General features: G+C 45.4%; 1 protein-coding gene across 1 annotated transcript; it reads right to left on the minus strand.

The window, feature by feature from the left end:
* Positions 1 to 8,522: 8,522 nt before the first annotated feature.
* On the minus strand, positions 8,523 to 10,783 carry RNF152 (ring finger protein 152). The gene has a single exon (XM_077269732.1). The coding sequence runs from the start codon at positions 10,672 to 10,674 to the stop codon at positions 10,063 to 10,065; it is 612 nt and encodes a 203-aa protein (XP_077125847.1). The 5' UTR covers positions 10,675 to 10,783; the 3' UTR covers positions 8,523 to 10,062.
* Between the last annotated feature and the right edge of the window lie 6,311 nt (positions 10,784 to 17,094).

The raw sequence follows: 17,094 nt of genomic DNA on the forward strand, positions 1-17,094 counted from the left end.
GAAGCAGGCCCCTTGATCAGAATGAATGCGCTTGGGACACCCGTACACCTGGATGAAGTGTTTGCAGATTGCGTGAGCCGCAGACTCGGCAGTCTGGTCCCGCGTGGGCGTCACTCCGGCAAATTTAGTAAAGTGGTCTATCATCACTAAACAATGCTCATAACCTTGGTGTGCTGGTCCAATTGTCAAGTAATCTATTGCCAGTAGGTCCATGGGGCCAGAAGACCTCACCGTCTCTGTGGGAGCTCGTTGTTCTGGTGGTTTGACCAGCTCACAACTTCTGCATTGCCGACATACTTTATCCACAGTGTTCCTTAAGTGGGGGTGATAAAATAGGCGCTGTAACCACTGGATAGTCTTTTCTGGCCCAAAGTGTGCTCCTTTCTCATGTGCTTCCTTAGCCACCTGGTCTATCATGGACGAGGGAATCACTGTCTGCCATACAAGACTGAGTTCTGTTTGCAGGAATACCTTCCGGTACAGGATACCATCCCGCAACTCGAGCCTCTCCCACTGGGGTAGCATCTTCAGTACTTCAGGTGACATGGACCTCCTCTCATGTCGATTGGGCATTTGTTCAGACACGACCCACCTTCTCAACTGAGCTAGCTCCGGATCCTCCTGCTGTACTCGGACCCACTCATCGCGAGGCTGCTCCAGCAAGTTCACACAGGCCTCTTCCTGTTCAATTTCCCGCGCCGCTGCCACCGTCCTGGCAGTGTCTCCAAAACCTGGAACCTCTACATCTTCCAGTTCTTCATCCTGGCTGGGTGCTGGTTTGCGATAGTTTACTCGTGAGAGGGCATCCGCATGTACATTCTCAGCTCCTCTTTTATACGAAATTCTGTATCGGAACTTGGCCATTCGGGCTACCCAATGTTGTTCTAGGGCGCCTAACTTGGCATTCTCGAGATGGGCCAACGGATTGTTATCGGTGCGTACATGAACTTCTGAGCCAGCCAGATATTCCGCGAACTTCTCAGTCATTGCCCACACCAGCGCCAACAGCTCCAACTTAAATGAACTGTAGTTTTCTGGATTCCTTTCTGAGTCACGCAGAGACCGACTGGCGTATGCGATGACGCGCTCTTTCCAGTCCTGCATCTGCGACAGTACAGCCCCGAGGCCCTGCAGGCTCCCATCAGTGTGCAAGATGAACGGTTGTGTGAAGTCAGCGTAGGCCAGCACGGGGGCCTCCGTCAAAGCCTTCTTCAAAGCCAAGAATGCCTCCTCCTGATGCTTCCCCCACTGTATGTTCCTGTTTTTGGCGCAAGAGGGCACTCCCCTCAACAACTCCTGGAGTGGATTAGCAAGGCGGGTAAAGTCTTTTACAAAGCGTCTGAAATATCCCGTGAGTCCCAGGAACGCACGCACATCTTTCACCGTTTTTGGAGTTGGCCACTCTTGTACCACAGCGATCTTCTCCTGGGAAGGCCTCACCCCCTCAGCGGAGACAACATGTCCCAAGTATTTAATCTCGGTACGGAAGAGGTGGCATTTCTGGGGTTTCACTTTCAAGCCATACTTCTGTAGCCGACTCAGAACTTGCTCTAGCCTCTGCAGATGCTCCTCAAAGGTGGGGGCAAAGACGATGATATCATCCAAGTAGATCAAAGTGGCTTCAAAGTTCAGGTCTCCCAGACATCTCTCCATGAGTTGCTGAAATGTTCCTGGGGCATTTGCTAGGCCGAAGGGCATCCGGTCAAACTCATACAGTCCCATCGGAAGGATGAAAGCCGTCTTGGCGCGGTCTTGCTCAGACATGGGCACCTGCCAGTAGCCGCTGGCCAAGTCTAACGTGGAGAAATATCTGGCATTCCCTAGTGCCGTCAGGGACTCCTCTATCCTGGGCAGTGGGTACGAGTCCCGCACTGTGCAAGCGTTGAGCCGCCAATAGTCCACACAGAACCGCAGGGACCCGTCTTTCTTTCTCACCAAGACGATAGGGGCAGCCCACAGGCTCTGACTCTCACGTATAACTCCCTTCTTCAGCATGTGTGACAGCATTCCCTTCACCTCCTGGTACATCTGTGGGGGTATTTGGCGGTACCGCTCCCGGATTGGTGCCGCATCCCCGGTGGGTATCTCGTGGGTGATGGCCGTGGTACGTCCAAAGTCATCTTCATCTTTGGCGAACGCATCCTGAAATTTCCCCAATACAGCTTCTACCTGAGGTACCTGCTGCGGAGTAAGTTCCGAGAGCTCCGCCCTCATGCGTTCCAGTATCTGGCGCCCTTCTTGCATTAATCTGGGGTCCGGAGCTGCCTCCGCCTTGACGGTCACCAGCCACGGGTCTTCTGGCCTTGCTGTCAGCTGTACCGCCTCAGTGGGGACCAACTCGTCTGGAAGGCCCAGGACTTGAGCGATTTCGCTTCTAGGGGGCAACGTTGTATCTGTCTCCCCCAAATTGATACAGCGCATAAGGACAGTAACAATCCCGCACAGTAGCCAGGGACCGTGCGACCAATATTCCTGATGGCAGCTGGTCGGCTCTGCTGGGCTCAATTTGGATTTCGACCCCCTCCAGCGGGATGCCAGCTCATACAGGCAGGGGAAGCACTGTCTGCCCAGGGGGCAACACTCGATTGACGGAGGCGGGGACGACGACTTTGCCGAGTTCCTTTCCATCGCTGTATGCTTCCCGGACCTGGGCGGTCCGTATCAGTTGTTGGAAGACACTTCTCTGGGGGGTTTGATCGCTCCATTGTTGTAGGAACTATTCCGGGGACTCGTTGAAAACGAGGCTTCCGAGGTCTTTTAACACATTCATGCCCAGGGTCACGGTATGGTCTTTAGCTACCTCTCCATCCACCAGTACCACTCCTCTCCTCCCGAGGTCTTTTCCGCAGACTTCTATGTTCATCCATACCACCCCTGCGATCGGGATGGGCAAGTGATTGGCCGCCATAAGTTTGATCACAGGGCCCCATTCGGGCCGTAGCGCCTCTGTGAAGTGATGGCGGAAGTATCTCTCAGGCATGGTGGTCACTTGTGAGCCGGTGTCCATCAAGCATCGCACTGCTCTTCCATTGATTTCTGCCCAGACCAGAGGGCACATGGAAACAAGGCTGTGGGGACTTTTACTCCTCCTCCTCTGTTCTTCACGCTCTGAGCGGCGCCCCTCAAGCCCAGAGCCACCTAGTTTAAAGGAGGATGTGTGGATGGTCGGCTCCGCCAGGGACACCATCGAGCAATGTGGCCAGACTCTCCACTAGTGTAGCATGTAAGAGGGCTTCTCCTCCTGGTAGTTTCACCCTCCCTTCGGGGGGCAGATTCTCTGTCTCGCACCAGAGGGCCAGGCCCCTCTGCCAGAGTTCTTCTGGTGGCCGCCATTTCTTCACGGACCTGTCTAATCTCCATTCTCAGGTCCTCCACCCACTGGGGAATATTGCCTGCGGTGGTGGTTACCTCCCCGCTCTGCACCCTTCCTACCAGCCCCGTCACTCCCTGTTCTTGTTCTCGCACACGCGCCTCACTGCCAACCTCAGAGAAAGTCATGTCTGGCTTTAGTCGCATGCGCTCTCGCAGTGCCTGTTTCATCATTGCGTCACGCAGTCCTGTCACTAGCTGATCTCTGAGCACCACATCAACTGACCCTACTCCTACACCGTCCTTTCGTCTGATAGCAGTGTGAAGCTCTTGTAGGGCGTTCATGAATTGGGTCACGGTCTCCCCCTCCCGTTGTACCCGGTGAAACAGTCGCATGCGAAGTTCCCCTACGTCAGTGGGGTCCCCATGCGTTTCCTCAAGTATGCGCAGCACTTTGTCCAGGGTATCTCTCTCCCGGGGGGACCTATGCATGACAGAATCCCGCGCCTCCCCCGCCAGGGCCATCAATGCAATTTCTGCCTCCAGGGCTGGTGTCATGGGGTGCATACGCATCATTCCCCGGATACGCTCTGTCCAACTCCACAACATTACATTGTTCCCAGTGAACCTTGGCAAATTATTCAACATGGCTCCCAGGGAAATGCTAGACCTGGGAACTTCCCCAGCTGCTTGGTCTGCCCTATCCGCGCTACCGTGTGACATCCTGCCGACTACGCCAAATGTAATAGAATGCAGGTACTGAGTATGTCACCACGGAACAGACAGACCAACAGTTGAGGGGTTTAATAACAGGGATATGGTTCTCCTCGCAGGGAGGAAGCAATGCAAAATAACTAACAATAAAACAATGCAAAAATACGGGAGTTAAACAATATAACCAAATTAAGCAGGATTCCTTGAGAAAAGAACACTTATCAGTCTGAAGATGACTTGCTTGGAGGGTCGTCTTCTCCAACGTAGGCGCCGAGAAACAGTGGCACTTGTCGTCCCTCTGTTGTCCGTGGGCAGAGTAGTCTCTGAGAGCCTGCTGCCTGGGGTTTCGGGAGTTAATGTGGTATGCACAGGCTCTGTCTTTAACTTTTACAGCACAACCTGGAAATCGGGGCTCCGCACTGTTGTCTCTATACCAGGAAAACAGGGGCTCCGCAATGTTAAGTCTCTGTACCAGGAAAACAGGGGCTCCGCAATGTTAAGTCTCTGTACCAGGAAAACAGGGGCTCTGTACTGTTACCGCGGGGACCAGGGTGTCATAGTCTCTAAAACGGGTCTCAAAGTGCCCCTCTCCAGTCACAGCAGAGTCCGCTTTATGTACTCACGAGATACAGTCTTTCTGGGCAGTCTCTATTTGTCCTCAGACCAGGAACTCTCTCTCTCTCTCTTCTGAAGCGCAGCTGCACCCTGCTCTGCACGCTGCTCTGTCTCTTGCGCGCGTCCCGTTCCCACCCTGTGGCTGCTTCCTTTCTGTCCCCGTCTCTCAGTCTCTCCCTAGGGAACCCGCAGCACAGCTCAATGGTTCCGGGCACAGAGCCAAGAAGGTAACCGCCCCCAGACTCTTCTTGTGCTTTTAACTCCTTACAGCATCATGCTATGGGGGTGTTTTTCAGCTGCAGGGATATGATGACTGGTTGCCATTGAAGGAAACATGAATGTGGCTAAGTACTGAGATATCCTGGATGAAAACCTCTTCCAGAGTGCTCTGGACCTCAGACTTGGCCGAAGGTTCACCTTCCAACAAGACAATGGCCCTCAGCACACAGCCAAAATAACAAAGGAGTGGCTTCAGAACAACTCTGTGACCAATATGGATTGGCCCAGCCAAAGCCCTGACCTAAACCCAATTGAGCACCAACGTTCACCATCCAACCTGATGGAACTGGAGAGGATCTGCAAGGAAGAATGGCAGAGGATCTCCAAAACCAGGTGTAAAAAACTTGTTGCATCATTCCCAAGAAGACTCATGGCTGTACTAGCTCAAAAGGGTGCTTCTACTCAATACTGAGCAAAGGGTCTGAATACTTATGACCATGTGATATATTAGTTTTTTATTTTTTTATAAATTTGCAAAAATTTCTACATTTCTGTTTCTTCTTTAGTCAAGAAAAAAAATGAACTTTTTTGAATTTACCAAACGGCTGCAATGAAACAAAGAGTGAAAAATGTAAATATAGTTATTAAGGTTGAAGGAAGACTTTAAGTCCATCTAGTTCAACCCATAGCCTAACCTAACATGCCCTAACATGTTGATCCAGAGGAAGGCAAAAAAAAAACCATGTGGCAAAGAGTAAGCTCCACATTGGGGAAAAAAAATCCCTTCCCGACTCCACATACGGCAATCAGACTAGTTCCCTGGATGAACACCCTATCAAGGAATCTAGTATATATAACCTGTAACATTATACTTTTCAAGAAAGGCATCCAGTCCCCTCTTAAATTTAAGTAATGAATCACTCATTACAACATCATACGGCAGAGAGTTCCATAGTCTCACTGCTCTTACAGTAAAGAATCCTTGTCTGTTATTATGCTTAAACCTTCTTTCCTCCAGATGTAGAGGATGCCCCCTTGTCCCTGTCTCAGGTTTATGATTAAAAAGATCATCAGAAAGGTCTTTGTACTGTCCCCTCATATATTTATACATTAAAATAAGATCACCCCTTAGCCTTCGTTTTTCCAAACTAAATAGCCCCAAGTGTAATAACCTATCTTGGTATTGCAGACCCCCCAGTCCTCCAATAACCTTGGTCGCTCTTCTCTGCACCCGCTCTAGTTCAGCTATGTCTTTCTTATACACCGGAGACCAGAACTGTACACAGTATTCTAAGTGTGGTCGCACTAGTGACTTGTATAGAGGTAAAATTATGTTCTCCTCATGAGCATCTATGCCTCTTTTAATACATCCCATTATTTTATTTGCCTTTGTAGCAGTTGCCTGACACTGGCCACTGAATATGAGTTTGTCATCCACCCATACACCCAGGTCTTTTTCATTGACGGTTTTTCCCAGAGTTTTAGAATTAAGCACAAAGTTATACATTTTATTACTTCTACCCAAGTGCATGACCTTACATTTATCCCCATTAAAGCTCATTTGCCATTTATCAGCCCAAGCTTCTAGTTTACATAAATCATCCTGTAATATAAAATTGTCCTCCTCTAAATTGATTACCCTGCATAGTTAGGGTCATCTGCAAATATTGAAATTCTACTCTGTATGCCCCCTACAAGGTCATTAATAGATATGTTAAAAAGAAGAGGGCCCAATACTGACCCCTGTGGTACCCCACTGCTCACCGCGACCCAGTCCGAGTGTGCTCCATTAATAACCACCCTTTGTTTCCTATCCCTGAGCCAGCTCTTAACCCACTAACACATATTTTCCCCTATCCCCATTATTCTCATTTTATGTATCAACCTTTTGTGTGACACCGTATCAAAGGCTTTTGAAAAGTCCATATACAGTACGTCCACTGGGTTCCCTTGGTCCAGTCCGGAACTTACCTCTTCATAGAAATTGATCAAATTAGTCTGACAGGAACGGTCCCTAGTAAACCCATGATGATATTGGGTCATGAGGTTATTCCTCTTCAGATATTCCAGTATAGCATCCCTTAGAAAGCCCTCCAGGATTTTACCCACAGTAGAGGTTAAGCTTACTGGCCTATAATTTCCGAGTGCAATTTTTGTCCCCTTTTTGAATATTGGCACCACATTTGCTATACGCCAGTCCTGTGGTACAGACCCTGTTATTATGGAGTCTTTAAAGATTCGGGCCTGGAGATTTGTCAATTTTAGTGATTTTTAGAAGCTGCCGTACTTCCTGCTGGGTTAAGCAGGTGACAGTTAATGTGGAATTTTTGTTATCACTGATCATATTGTCTGCCATGGAATTTTTAAATGGGTCCAAATACTTTCCGTACCCACTGTATGTGTCTATAGCTTCCAGTAACTCTGTTGCCTCTCTGAGGTCTGCCAAATGACTCTGGTTTTCCTGCAGCTTCCAATAACTTTGCTACCTGTCTGCAGTCTCACTGATGCTTCCAGTAACTCTGCTACCTGTTTACTACATGCAATACCCACCTGCTGCACTGTGGCCTGTGTGCCCACCTAGACCTTGGACTTCGAGGATCCACCTCACCTAGTGAGCCCTTATGACATTTGTCATGAGCTTCAGCCAGTTATTAATCACAGCATTCATACTTTTGACATTCCATTCACACATGATCTTAGAAAAGGAAAGCTGTTTATTTCACACTCACAGACCAAGAAGTAGTATCAATCCAGACATTTTATCATGTTGTTTTTTAATTATTTTAACAAAATTTTCATAAACCAATAGTAAATATGAGAAACTCTGTAGGATCAGAGAAATTAGCTTCTTTTTCCACTTAGAAAACACTTGTCATCCCCCACCTCCTAAAATCATTACTTATTCTGAAAATCATCTGAAATATGTGTTGGTCACAACAAAATTAATTGCCAGCTCAACACATTGTCAGATTTCAGAGCCTAATAAATTAATAGGGAGAGGGGAGAGGAGGATAGAGGAGCACTGATACAGACACAGAAATCATACTGCATCTTTTAGCAAGTGATTTATCTTCCTTTCAGTGCTGGATTCACAGTCACACAGCTCAATACTGTTGTATATTGTCAACCTTAGTGCTGTTGCGTCTCTGTGTCCTACACACAATAGGAAAAGCAGGAATCCTTTTCTCAGGTGGAATACATTTCTCTAGTAGTTGATACCGCAGGCAGGATTCACAGTCACACAGCTCAATACTGTTGTATATTGTCAACCTTTGTTCTGCTGCTTCTCTGTGTCCTACACACATTAGGAAAAGCAGGAATCCCTCTCTCAGGTGGAATACATTTCTCTAGCAGTTGATACTGCAGGCAGGTCAAGGTATGCCAAGAAGAGTTTTTACAACCAGCTCATCACCATGGCCAATAAAGGTGGTCCAAAGCTAGGGACTTCCCTTTATGATCTCCCCCCAAAAAAATGTTTGTGCAGTTTCATATGGTGTAATGGTTTTATTTCGTTTTAAACTCAATTATTTTTACCACATTGAAGATGGTATTCGATATAAACCATATAAAAAGTTAAGCCACTCAGAGAATTTACCTATTCTGGTTTAATGTATACTTTCAAAATAATCAGAATTAACAAATGAAAATATAATAAAAAAATCAAATTTTTATGATTTCTATAGGATCATTAGCAACCTTTATTGTAAAATACATGATTCTCTGTACTCCAGATCTAGTCCATGCAAAGAAATTGTTCTATGTAATCCCACATGTAATTTACCAAGCAACAGAATATATTGGATATAATGTGATTCATTAAACTATAAAAAAAGGCAGCCCATGTGCAAAAACATAAAAGTACATATAATTATAAACAAAAATGGTTATTCTAACTGCTTAACATTGCCAAATATGAACTGTAATATACGGTATATAAAAATGAGCATAAAATATTACAATTAAAAGGTAAAGCTTAAAAAAAGTCAATGAAATATTCTTTAATGTCATCCACAATAACAATACAACGCAATGAATCTCATTTGCAAAATGACTCATAATAGTCAGATGAACCCATTTCATCAAGCGCAAAAAAAATTTATTTTTGCACATCTTCTGGTGTAGCATCCTGTGGATATTAGAGCAAAGATTTTCTAAGAATTGGATCTTGTATTGTAATCTATGTTTACCTAACTTTTTTTTCATAAACAAGACTATTCTATCATTCTCTCATACAATTTACAAACTTAACTTGGAACCCATCAAATGTCTTAGTGAGCTTCCAACAGTGCATGCCATGTTTAAATATACAAACATGGCATCTCTAGTTCTCTAGGTCAAAGATGTCCCATAACATATATAAAAATTATAATATTGCAGTTTTGTGGAGGAAGAATTTGGTAAATGTAAGTAAGAAATTGGTAGTTACAGTTTAGCCATTACTTTATGCAAAACATTTTTTAAATACACATTACTCTGATACACCAATAATAAAAGGGCTTAGTTATTGCATGGTGGTGATGGGTAGTTTTGCATCCATGTGTTTTCATGTGCACCACCATAATACAATTCTGTGACGTAAGCCTGCAAAATGTAACTGTTTTCACATTGCACTTAATGATAATGAACATTCAGTATCACCTGCTTTGTAGGCACCTAAAAAAATACATGATATTGACAGACTCTGAAACAATCAGTTTAAAGAATGAGTAAGCAAAATGCTATCTTCATATGAGAGCCATGTAAGTCTAGGACCTGAGAGGTATGCAGATACAGGTTATTGAAGTGCTAAAGAACTTGTCTGATAAAAAAAACCTTTAGAGTTTCATGATCTTCTAAAATCCAACTGCTTTCATCTCATATTCCTGCTTCTATTCATTTTAAATTCTTCATCAAGAAAAAAATACTGGGTCAGTGTGGTGAGTATGGCCAGAGTACAATGAGCTAGAGTTAAGTCATCTTACTATCCTATAGTCGAATGTACCACGCAAGTCCTGTGAAAGAATGATGACTGCATGCAATCTTCATTAGTTCTAACCGCACTGTAGGAGGGTGTCCACACAGCACTCTCATGGGTCTTCCAAAATTACGGAGGCTTTCAAGTTCCCACCCTTGGACAGTTGAGATTTCTTATGTTTACAAGGCTGCTGTGTACATTTGCTTCTATATTTTGCCAAACATGTACAAAGAAAATCCACAGGACCCATTTCAGCCACATGAAATCACAGTGAATCGCTTTGAAATGCAAGACATATTATGAAGGACAATTCCAAGTAGGAAGACCAAAACACATGCAACTAATATGACAGTGCAAACTCCAGACCATGTAGAACTTTTAACAACTCCTCTTCTCTCGTGTTCCTCCTCTCCGATGTCATGGGTCATTGCACCTTGGAGTGGTTGTTGTTCCATAGGCACAGTCACTACAGTGACTGGTTTTTGCTGACTTCCCGGTAGTAATCTGCAGCCTATATCACCAGGCAACAAAGCTCTTTCTTTGGTAACAGGAAGTGGCCACATGTAACATCCGTTGCTTGGCAATTTAATGAAGACCGGGGTGTTTTCTGATGTATGAGGGATTGCAATGACTGCAACAACATCTGGGTCATCAGGCAATTGTGATACAGAATATCCAGGGGGTAGCCTTGTAACCCCTCGGCACCAAGGGCATCTAAGGTCTTTCTGACTAGCCCTCATCTGCTGTAGACATACCGAACAGCATGTATGTTTGCAATCAAGAAGTTTTGGTCTTCTTCGAGGACTATAGTAATTAAAACAGATTTGGCATTCTAACAGCGAATCCTGGGAAAGAGTTTCCATGATCAAATTGACCTAATTATTCAGTGAAATGGTTATTAACCTTATTTTCTGTATGTAGATACGTTTCAGGCAATATGTAAGAAGTTGAAAAAGATCTGCAAAAGGATACAGAAAAGAAGAAGTTAGATATTGAGCTGCAGTCATTAGCTGACATCATAAATTATTCTGTACACATTACAAGCGGTGTAACCATTTAGGCAATCAGCAAGGAGAGGCATAAAGGTTGTCTATATTCTAGTAAGACCCCTCATAAGCCTTAAAGCAACTAGAGATTATGTAACTTGCTAATATAATGTTATGCTGTTGTCCAAATCCTCCTAAAGCCACTGATTGAACCTGCAGCTGAGATTCTGCTCTTGTTCTTGACATAGGACAGAATTTCCTGTTACAGAATGTGTCCTCAGCATTGCGTGAGGGGGGCAGCTGAGTTCTCATCTCAATAGCTAAATTCACAAAGATAAAAAAGGGGTTTGGCTTGTCTATTGGGATAAGTAGTCAGCCGTCCTGTGATGAACACAAAACTGGAAGTGCAACAGCAGGGACCTGGGACCAAGAGGAGCACATGAAGATTTAGGCCCCAAAACTAGAGATATGTATATATATTATAGATATATATATATTTCTATATATATGTAGGACATAATTCTGTCCTATGTCGAGAACAAGAGCAGAAGCGCAGCTGTATATGTTGTATTATATACAGTATATACACATACAGTGGGTACGGAAAATATTCAGAGCCCTTTACATTTTTCACTCTGTTTCATTGCAGCCATTTGATAAAGTCAAAAAAGTTCATTTTTTTCCTCATTAATGCACACTCTGTACTCCATCTTGACTGAAAAAAACAAATGTTGAAATTTTTGCAAATTTATTAAAAAAGAAAAACTGAAATATCACATGGTCCTAAGTATTCAGACCCTTTGCCCAGTATTGAGTAGAAGTACCCATTTGAGCTAGTACAGCCACGAGTAGTGTTGAGCGATACCGTCCGATACTTGAAAGTATCGGTATCGGAAAGTATCGGCCGATACCGGCAAAGTATCGGATCCAATCCGATACCGATACCCGATACCAATACAAGTCAATGGGACTCAAGTATCGGACGGTATTCCTGATGGTTCCCAGGGTCTGAAGGAGAGGAAACTCTCCTTCAGGCCCTGGGATCCATATAAATGTGTAAAAGAAAGAATTAAAATAAAAAATATCGCTATACTCACCTGTCCGACGCAGCCTGGACCTCAGCGAGGGAACCGGCAGCGTTGTTTGTTTAAAATTCGCGCTTTTACTTGGTTACGTGAAGTCCCGGCTTGTGATTGGTCAGGGCGGCCATGTTGCCGGGACGCGGACCAATCACAGCAAGCCGTGACGAAATTACGTCACGGCTTGCTGTGATTGGTCCGCGTCCCGGCAACATGGCCGCCATTAACCAATCACAAGCCGTGACGTCACGGGAGGCTGGACACGCGCGCTTTTTAAAAAGCGCGCGTGTCCAGCCTCCAGTGACGTCCCGGCTTATGATTGGTCACGGCGCCATGTTGCCGGGACGCGGAGCAATCACAGCAAGCCGTGACGAAATTACGTCACGGCTTGCTGTGATTGGTCCGCGTCCCGGCAACATGGCCGCCATTAACCAATCACAAGCCGTGACGTCACGGGAGGCTGGACACGCGCGCTTTTTAAAATGGGCGCGTGTCCAGCCTCCCGTGACGTCCCGGCTTGTGATTGGTTGCGCCGCGGTCAACCAATCACAAGCCGGGAGGCTGGACATGCGCGCATTTTAAAATTTAAAAAAAAAGCGCGAATTTTAAACAAAGAACGCTGCCGCTTCCCTCGGTAAGGTGCAGGCTGCGTCGGAGAGGTGAGTATAGCAATATTTTTTATTTTAATTCTCTCTTTTACACATTTTTACATTAATGTTGTTTCGATACCGATACCCGATATCACAAAAATATCGGATCTCGGTATCGGAATTCCGATACAGCAAGTGTATCGGCCGATACCCGATACTTGCAGTATCGGAATGCTCAACACTAGCCACGAGTCTTCTTGGGAATAATGCAACTAGTTTTTCACACCTGGATTTGGGGATCCTCTGCCATTCTTCCTTGCAGATCCTCTCCAGTTCCTTCAGGTGGGATGGTGTTGTGAATTTGGTTTCTGGGCTCCCCCGGTGGTTTCTGGTGGTACTGCACTTGTGTGCTTCATCTCCTCTGTTCACCTGTTTTCCATCTGGATGTGGGAGTTTTCTATTTAGCCTTGCTCCTCAGTCAATTCTATGCCGGCCAACAATGTTACCAGAAGCCTTTCTGTTGCATGTTCCTGCTCCTAGACAACTATCAGCTAAGTTGGACTTGTTGTCCTAAGTTTGTTTTGCATTTTTGTTCCAGTTCTCTGTGATTGAATATTTCTGAGGCTGGAAGCTCTTGTGAGCTGAAATTGCCACTCTGGTGTCATGAGTTGATATTAGAGTCTTAAAGTAATTTCAGGATGGTATTTTGAAAGGGTTTTCAGCTGACCGTGAAGTTCCCTTTTCTGTCTTCCTACTATCTAGTAAGCGGACCTCAATTTGCTAAACCTATCTTCATACTTCGTATGTCAATTTCCTCTAAAATCACCGCCAATATATGTGGGGGCTACTGTCTGCCTTTTGGGGAAAATTTCTCTAGAGGTAAGCCAGGTCTGTATTTTCCTCTGCTAGGGTCAGTCAGTTCTCCGGCTGGCGCTGGGCGTCTAGGGATAAAACGTAGGCACGCTACCCGGCCACTGTTAGTTGTGCGGTAGGTTTAGCTCATGGTCAGCTCGAGTTCCCATCTTCCAAGAGCTAGTCCTTTTGTATGCTTTATTACGTTCTCATGCCATTGAGAACCATGACAGTTTGGCCGGCCAAGAGTTAAAATAATTGGCAGAAGAAAGGAGAGAAAAGAAGTCTGCAGAGATTTTTATTTTTTTTTCCTGAGTTTGCTCATTAGTTGATTCACTAGCATCTCTGCTTACTGCAGCCTTCGTCTCTCTCTCCTTCTAATCCTTGAATGGTTCTGATTTCACCTGATTAAGATGGATCCTCAGAGTTTAGCTACAGGTTTGAATAATCTCGCTATGAAGGTTCAAAGCTTACAGGATTTCGTTATTCATGTTCCTACATCTGAACCTAGAATTCCTTTACCTGAATTTTTCTCTGGGGATAGATCTCGCTTCCAGAATTTCAAACATAATTGTAAATTATTTTTGTCTCTGAGATCTCGCTCCGCTGGAGATCCTGCACAGCAGGTCAGGATTGTAATTTCCTTGCTCCGGGGCGACCCTCAGGATTGGGCATTTGCTTTGGCACCAGGGGATCCTGCGTTGCTCAGTGTGGATGCGTTTTTCCTGGCTTTGGGGTTGCTTTATGAGGAACCTCATTTAGAAATTCAGGCTGAAAAAGCCTTAATGGCCCTGTCTCAAGGGCAAGATGAGGCTGAAATATACTGCCAAAAATTTCGTAAGTGGTCTGTGCTTACTCAGTGGAATGAGTGCGCCCTGGCGGCGAAATTCAGAGAGGGTCTCTCTGATGCCATTAAAGATGTTATGGTGGGGTTCCCTGTGCCTACAGGTCTGAATGAGTCCATGACAATGGCTATTCAGATTGATCGGCGTTTGCGGGAGCGCAAACCTGTGCACCATTTGGCGGTGTCTGCTGAGAAGACGCCAGAGATTATGCAATGTGATAGAATTCTGTCCAGAAGCGAACGACAGAATTTTAGGCGAAAAAATGGGTTATGCTTCTATTGTGGTGATTCAACTCATGTTATATCAGCATGCTCTAAACGTACTAAGAAGGTTGATAAGTCTGTTTCAATTGGCATTTTACAGTCTAAGTTTATTCTATCTGTGACCCTGATTTGCTCTTTATCGTCTATTACCGCGGACGCCTATGTCGACTCTGGCGCCGCTTTGAGTCTTATGGATTGGTCCTTTGCCAAACGCTGTGGGTTTGATTTAGAGCCTCTGGAAGTTCCTATACCTCTGAAGGGTATTGACTCCACGCCATTGGCTAGTAACAAACCACAATACTGGACACAAGTAACTATGCGTATTAATCCGGATCACCAGGAGATTATTCGCTTCCTTGTGTTGTATAATCTACATGATGTGTTGGTGCTTGGATTGCCATGGCTGCAATCTCATAACCCAGTCCTCGACTGGAAAGCAATGTCTGTGTTAAGCTGGGGATGTCAGGGGACTCATGGGGACGTACCTTTGGTTTCCATTTCGTCATCTATTCCCTCTGAGATTCCGGAATTTTTATCTGATTATCGTGACGTTTTTGAGGAGCCTAAACTTGGTTCACTACCTCCGCACAGAGATTGCGATTGTACTATAGATCTGATTCCGGGCAGTAAGTTTCCAAAGGGTCGTTTATTTAATCTATCTGTGCCTGAACATGCTGCTATGCGGGAATACATTAAGGAGTCCTTGGAAAGGGGACATATTCGTCCTTCGTCATCTCCCTTAGGAGCCGGTTTTTTCTTTGTAGCTAAAAAAGATGGCTCTTTGAGGCCGTGTATTGATTATCGGCTTTTGAATAAAATCACGGTTAAATATCAGTATCCTTTGCCACTGCTTACTGATTTGTTTGCTCGAATAAAGGGGGCCAAGTGGTTCTCTAAGATTGATCTTCGTGGGGCGTATAATTTGGTGCGAATTAAGCAGGGGGATGAGTGGAAAACCGCATTTAATATGCCTGAGGGCCATTTTGAGTACTTAGTAATGCCTTTTGGTCTTTCAAATGCCCCTTCAGTCTTTCAGTCCTTTATGCATGACATTTTCCGTGATCATTTGGATAAATTTTTGATTGTGTATCTTGATGATATTTTGATTTTTTTCGGATGACTGGGACTCTCATGTCCAACAGGTCAGGAGGGTTTTTCAGGTTTTGCGCTCTAATTCCTTGTGTGTAAAGGGTTCTAAGTGCGTTTTTGGGGTTCAAAAGATTTCGTTTTTGGGGTACATTTTTTCCCCCTCTTCCATTGAGATGGACCCTGTCAAGGTTCAGGCTATTTGCGATTGGACGCAACCCTCTTCTCTTAAGAGTCTTCAGAAGTTTTTGGGCTTTGCTAATTTTTATCGTCGATTTATAACTGGTTTTTCTGATGTTGCTAAACCGTTGACTGATTTGACTAAGAAGGGTGCTGATGTTGCTGATTGGTCCCCTGCTGCTGTGGAGGCCTTTCGGGAGCTTAAGCGCCGCTTTTCTTCCGCCCCTGTATTGCGTCGGCCTGATGTTACTCTTCCTTTTCAGGTTGAGGTTGACGCTTCAGAAATCGGAGCTGGGGCGGTTTTGTCGCAGAAAAGTTCCGACTGCTCCGTGATGAGACCTTGTGCGTTCTTTTCTCGTAAATTTTCGCCCGCTGAGCGAAATTATGATGTTGGTAATCGGGAGCTCTTGGCTATGAAGTGGGCTTTTGAGGAGTGGCGTCATTGGCTTGAGGGGGCTAGACATCAGGTGGTGGTATTGACCGACCACAAGAATTTGATTTATCTTGAGTCTGCCAGGCGCCTGAATCCTAGACAGGCGCGCTGGTCGTTATTTTTCTCTCGGTTTAATTTTGTGGTTTCTTACCTACCAGGTTCTAAAAATGTGAAGGCGGATGCCCTTTCTAGGAGTTTTGAGCCTGATTCCCCTGGTAATTCTGAACCTACAGGTATCCTTAAGGATGGGGTGATATTATCTGCTGTTTCCCCAGACTTGCGACGGGTCTTGCAGGAGTTTCAGGCGAATAAACCTGATCGTTGCCCGCCTGGTAGAATGTTTGTTCCTGATGATTGGACCAGTAGAGTCATCTCGGAGGTCCATTCTTCTGCGTTAGCAGGTCATCCTGGAATCTTTGGTACCAGGGATTTGGTGGCTAGGTCCTTCTGGTGGCCTTCCCTGTCGCGAGATGTGCGAGGTTTTGTGCAGTCTTGTGATGTTTGTGCTCGGGCCAAGCCTTGTTGTTCTCGGGCTAGTGGATTGTTGTTACCCTTGCCTATTCCGAAGAGGCCTTGGACTCACATCTCCATGGATTTTATTTCTGATCTCCCTGTTTCTCAGAAGATGTCTGTCATCTGGGTGGTGTGTGACCGTTTCTCTAAGATGGTCCATTTGGTTCCCTTGCCCAAATTGCCTTCCTCATCCGAGCTGGTTCCTCTGTTTTTTCAAAATGTGGTGCGCTTGCATGGTATTCCGGAGAATATCGTTTCTGACAGGGGAACCCAATTCGTGTCTAGATTTTGGCGAGCGTTCTGTGCTAGGATGGGCATTGATTTGTCTTTTTCGTCTGCTTTCCATCCTCAGACTAATGGCCAGACCGAGCGAACTAATCAGACCTTGGAGACTTATTTGAGGTGTTTTGTGTCTGCGGATCAGGATGATTGGGTTGCCTTTTTGCCCTTGGCGGA

The sequence above is a fragment of the Ranitomeya variabilis genome, chromosome 6 (assembly GCF_051348905.1).
Source record: "Ranitomeya variabilis isolate aRanVar5 chromosome 6, aRanVar5.hap1, whole genome shotgun sequence".
Classification (NCBI taxonomy): Eukaryota; Metazoa; Chordata; class Amphibia; order Anura; family Dendrobatidae; genus Ranitomeya; species Ranitomeya variabilis.

What these genes read in the sequence shown, in the direction of transcription:
- RNF152 (XM_077269732.1), bottom strand. Translation starts at nt 10,674, where the DNA reads ATGGAAACTCTTTCCCAGGATTCGCTGTTAGAATGCCAAATCTGTTTT.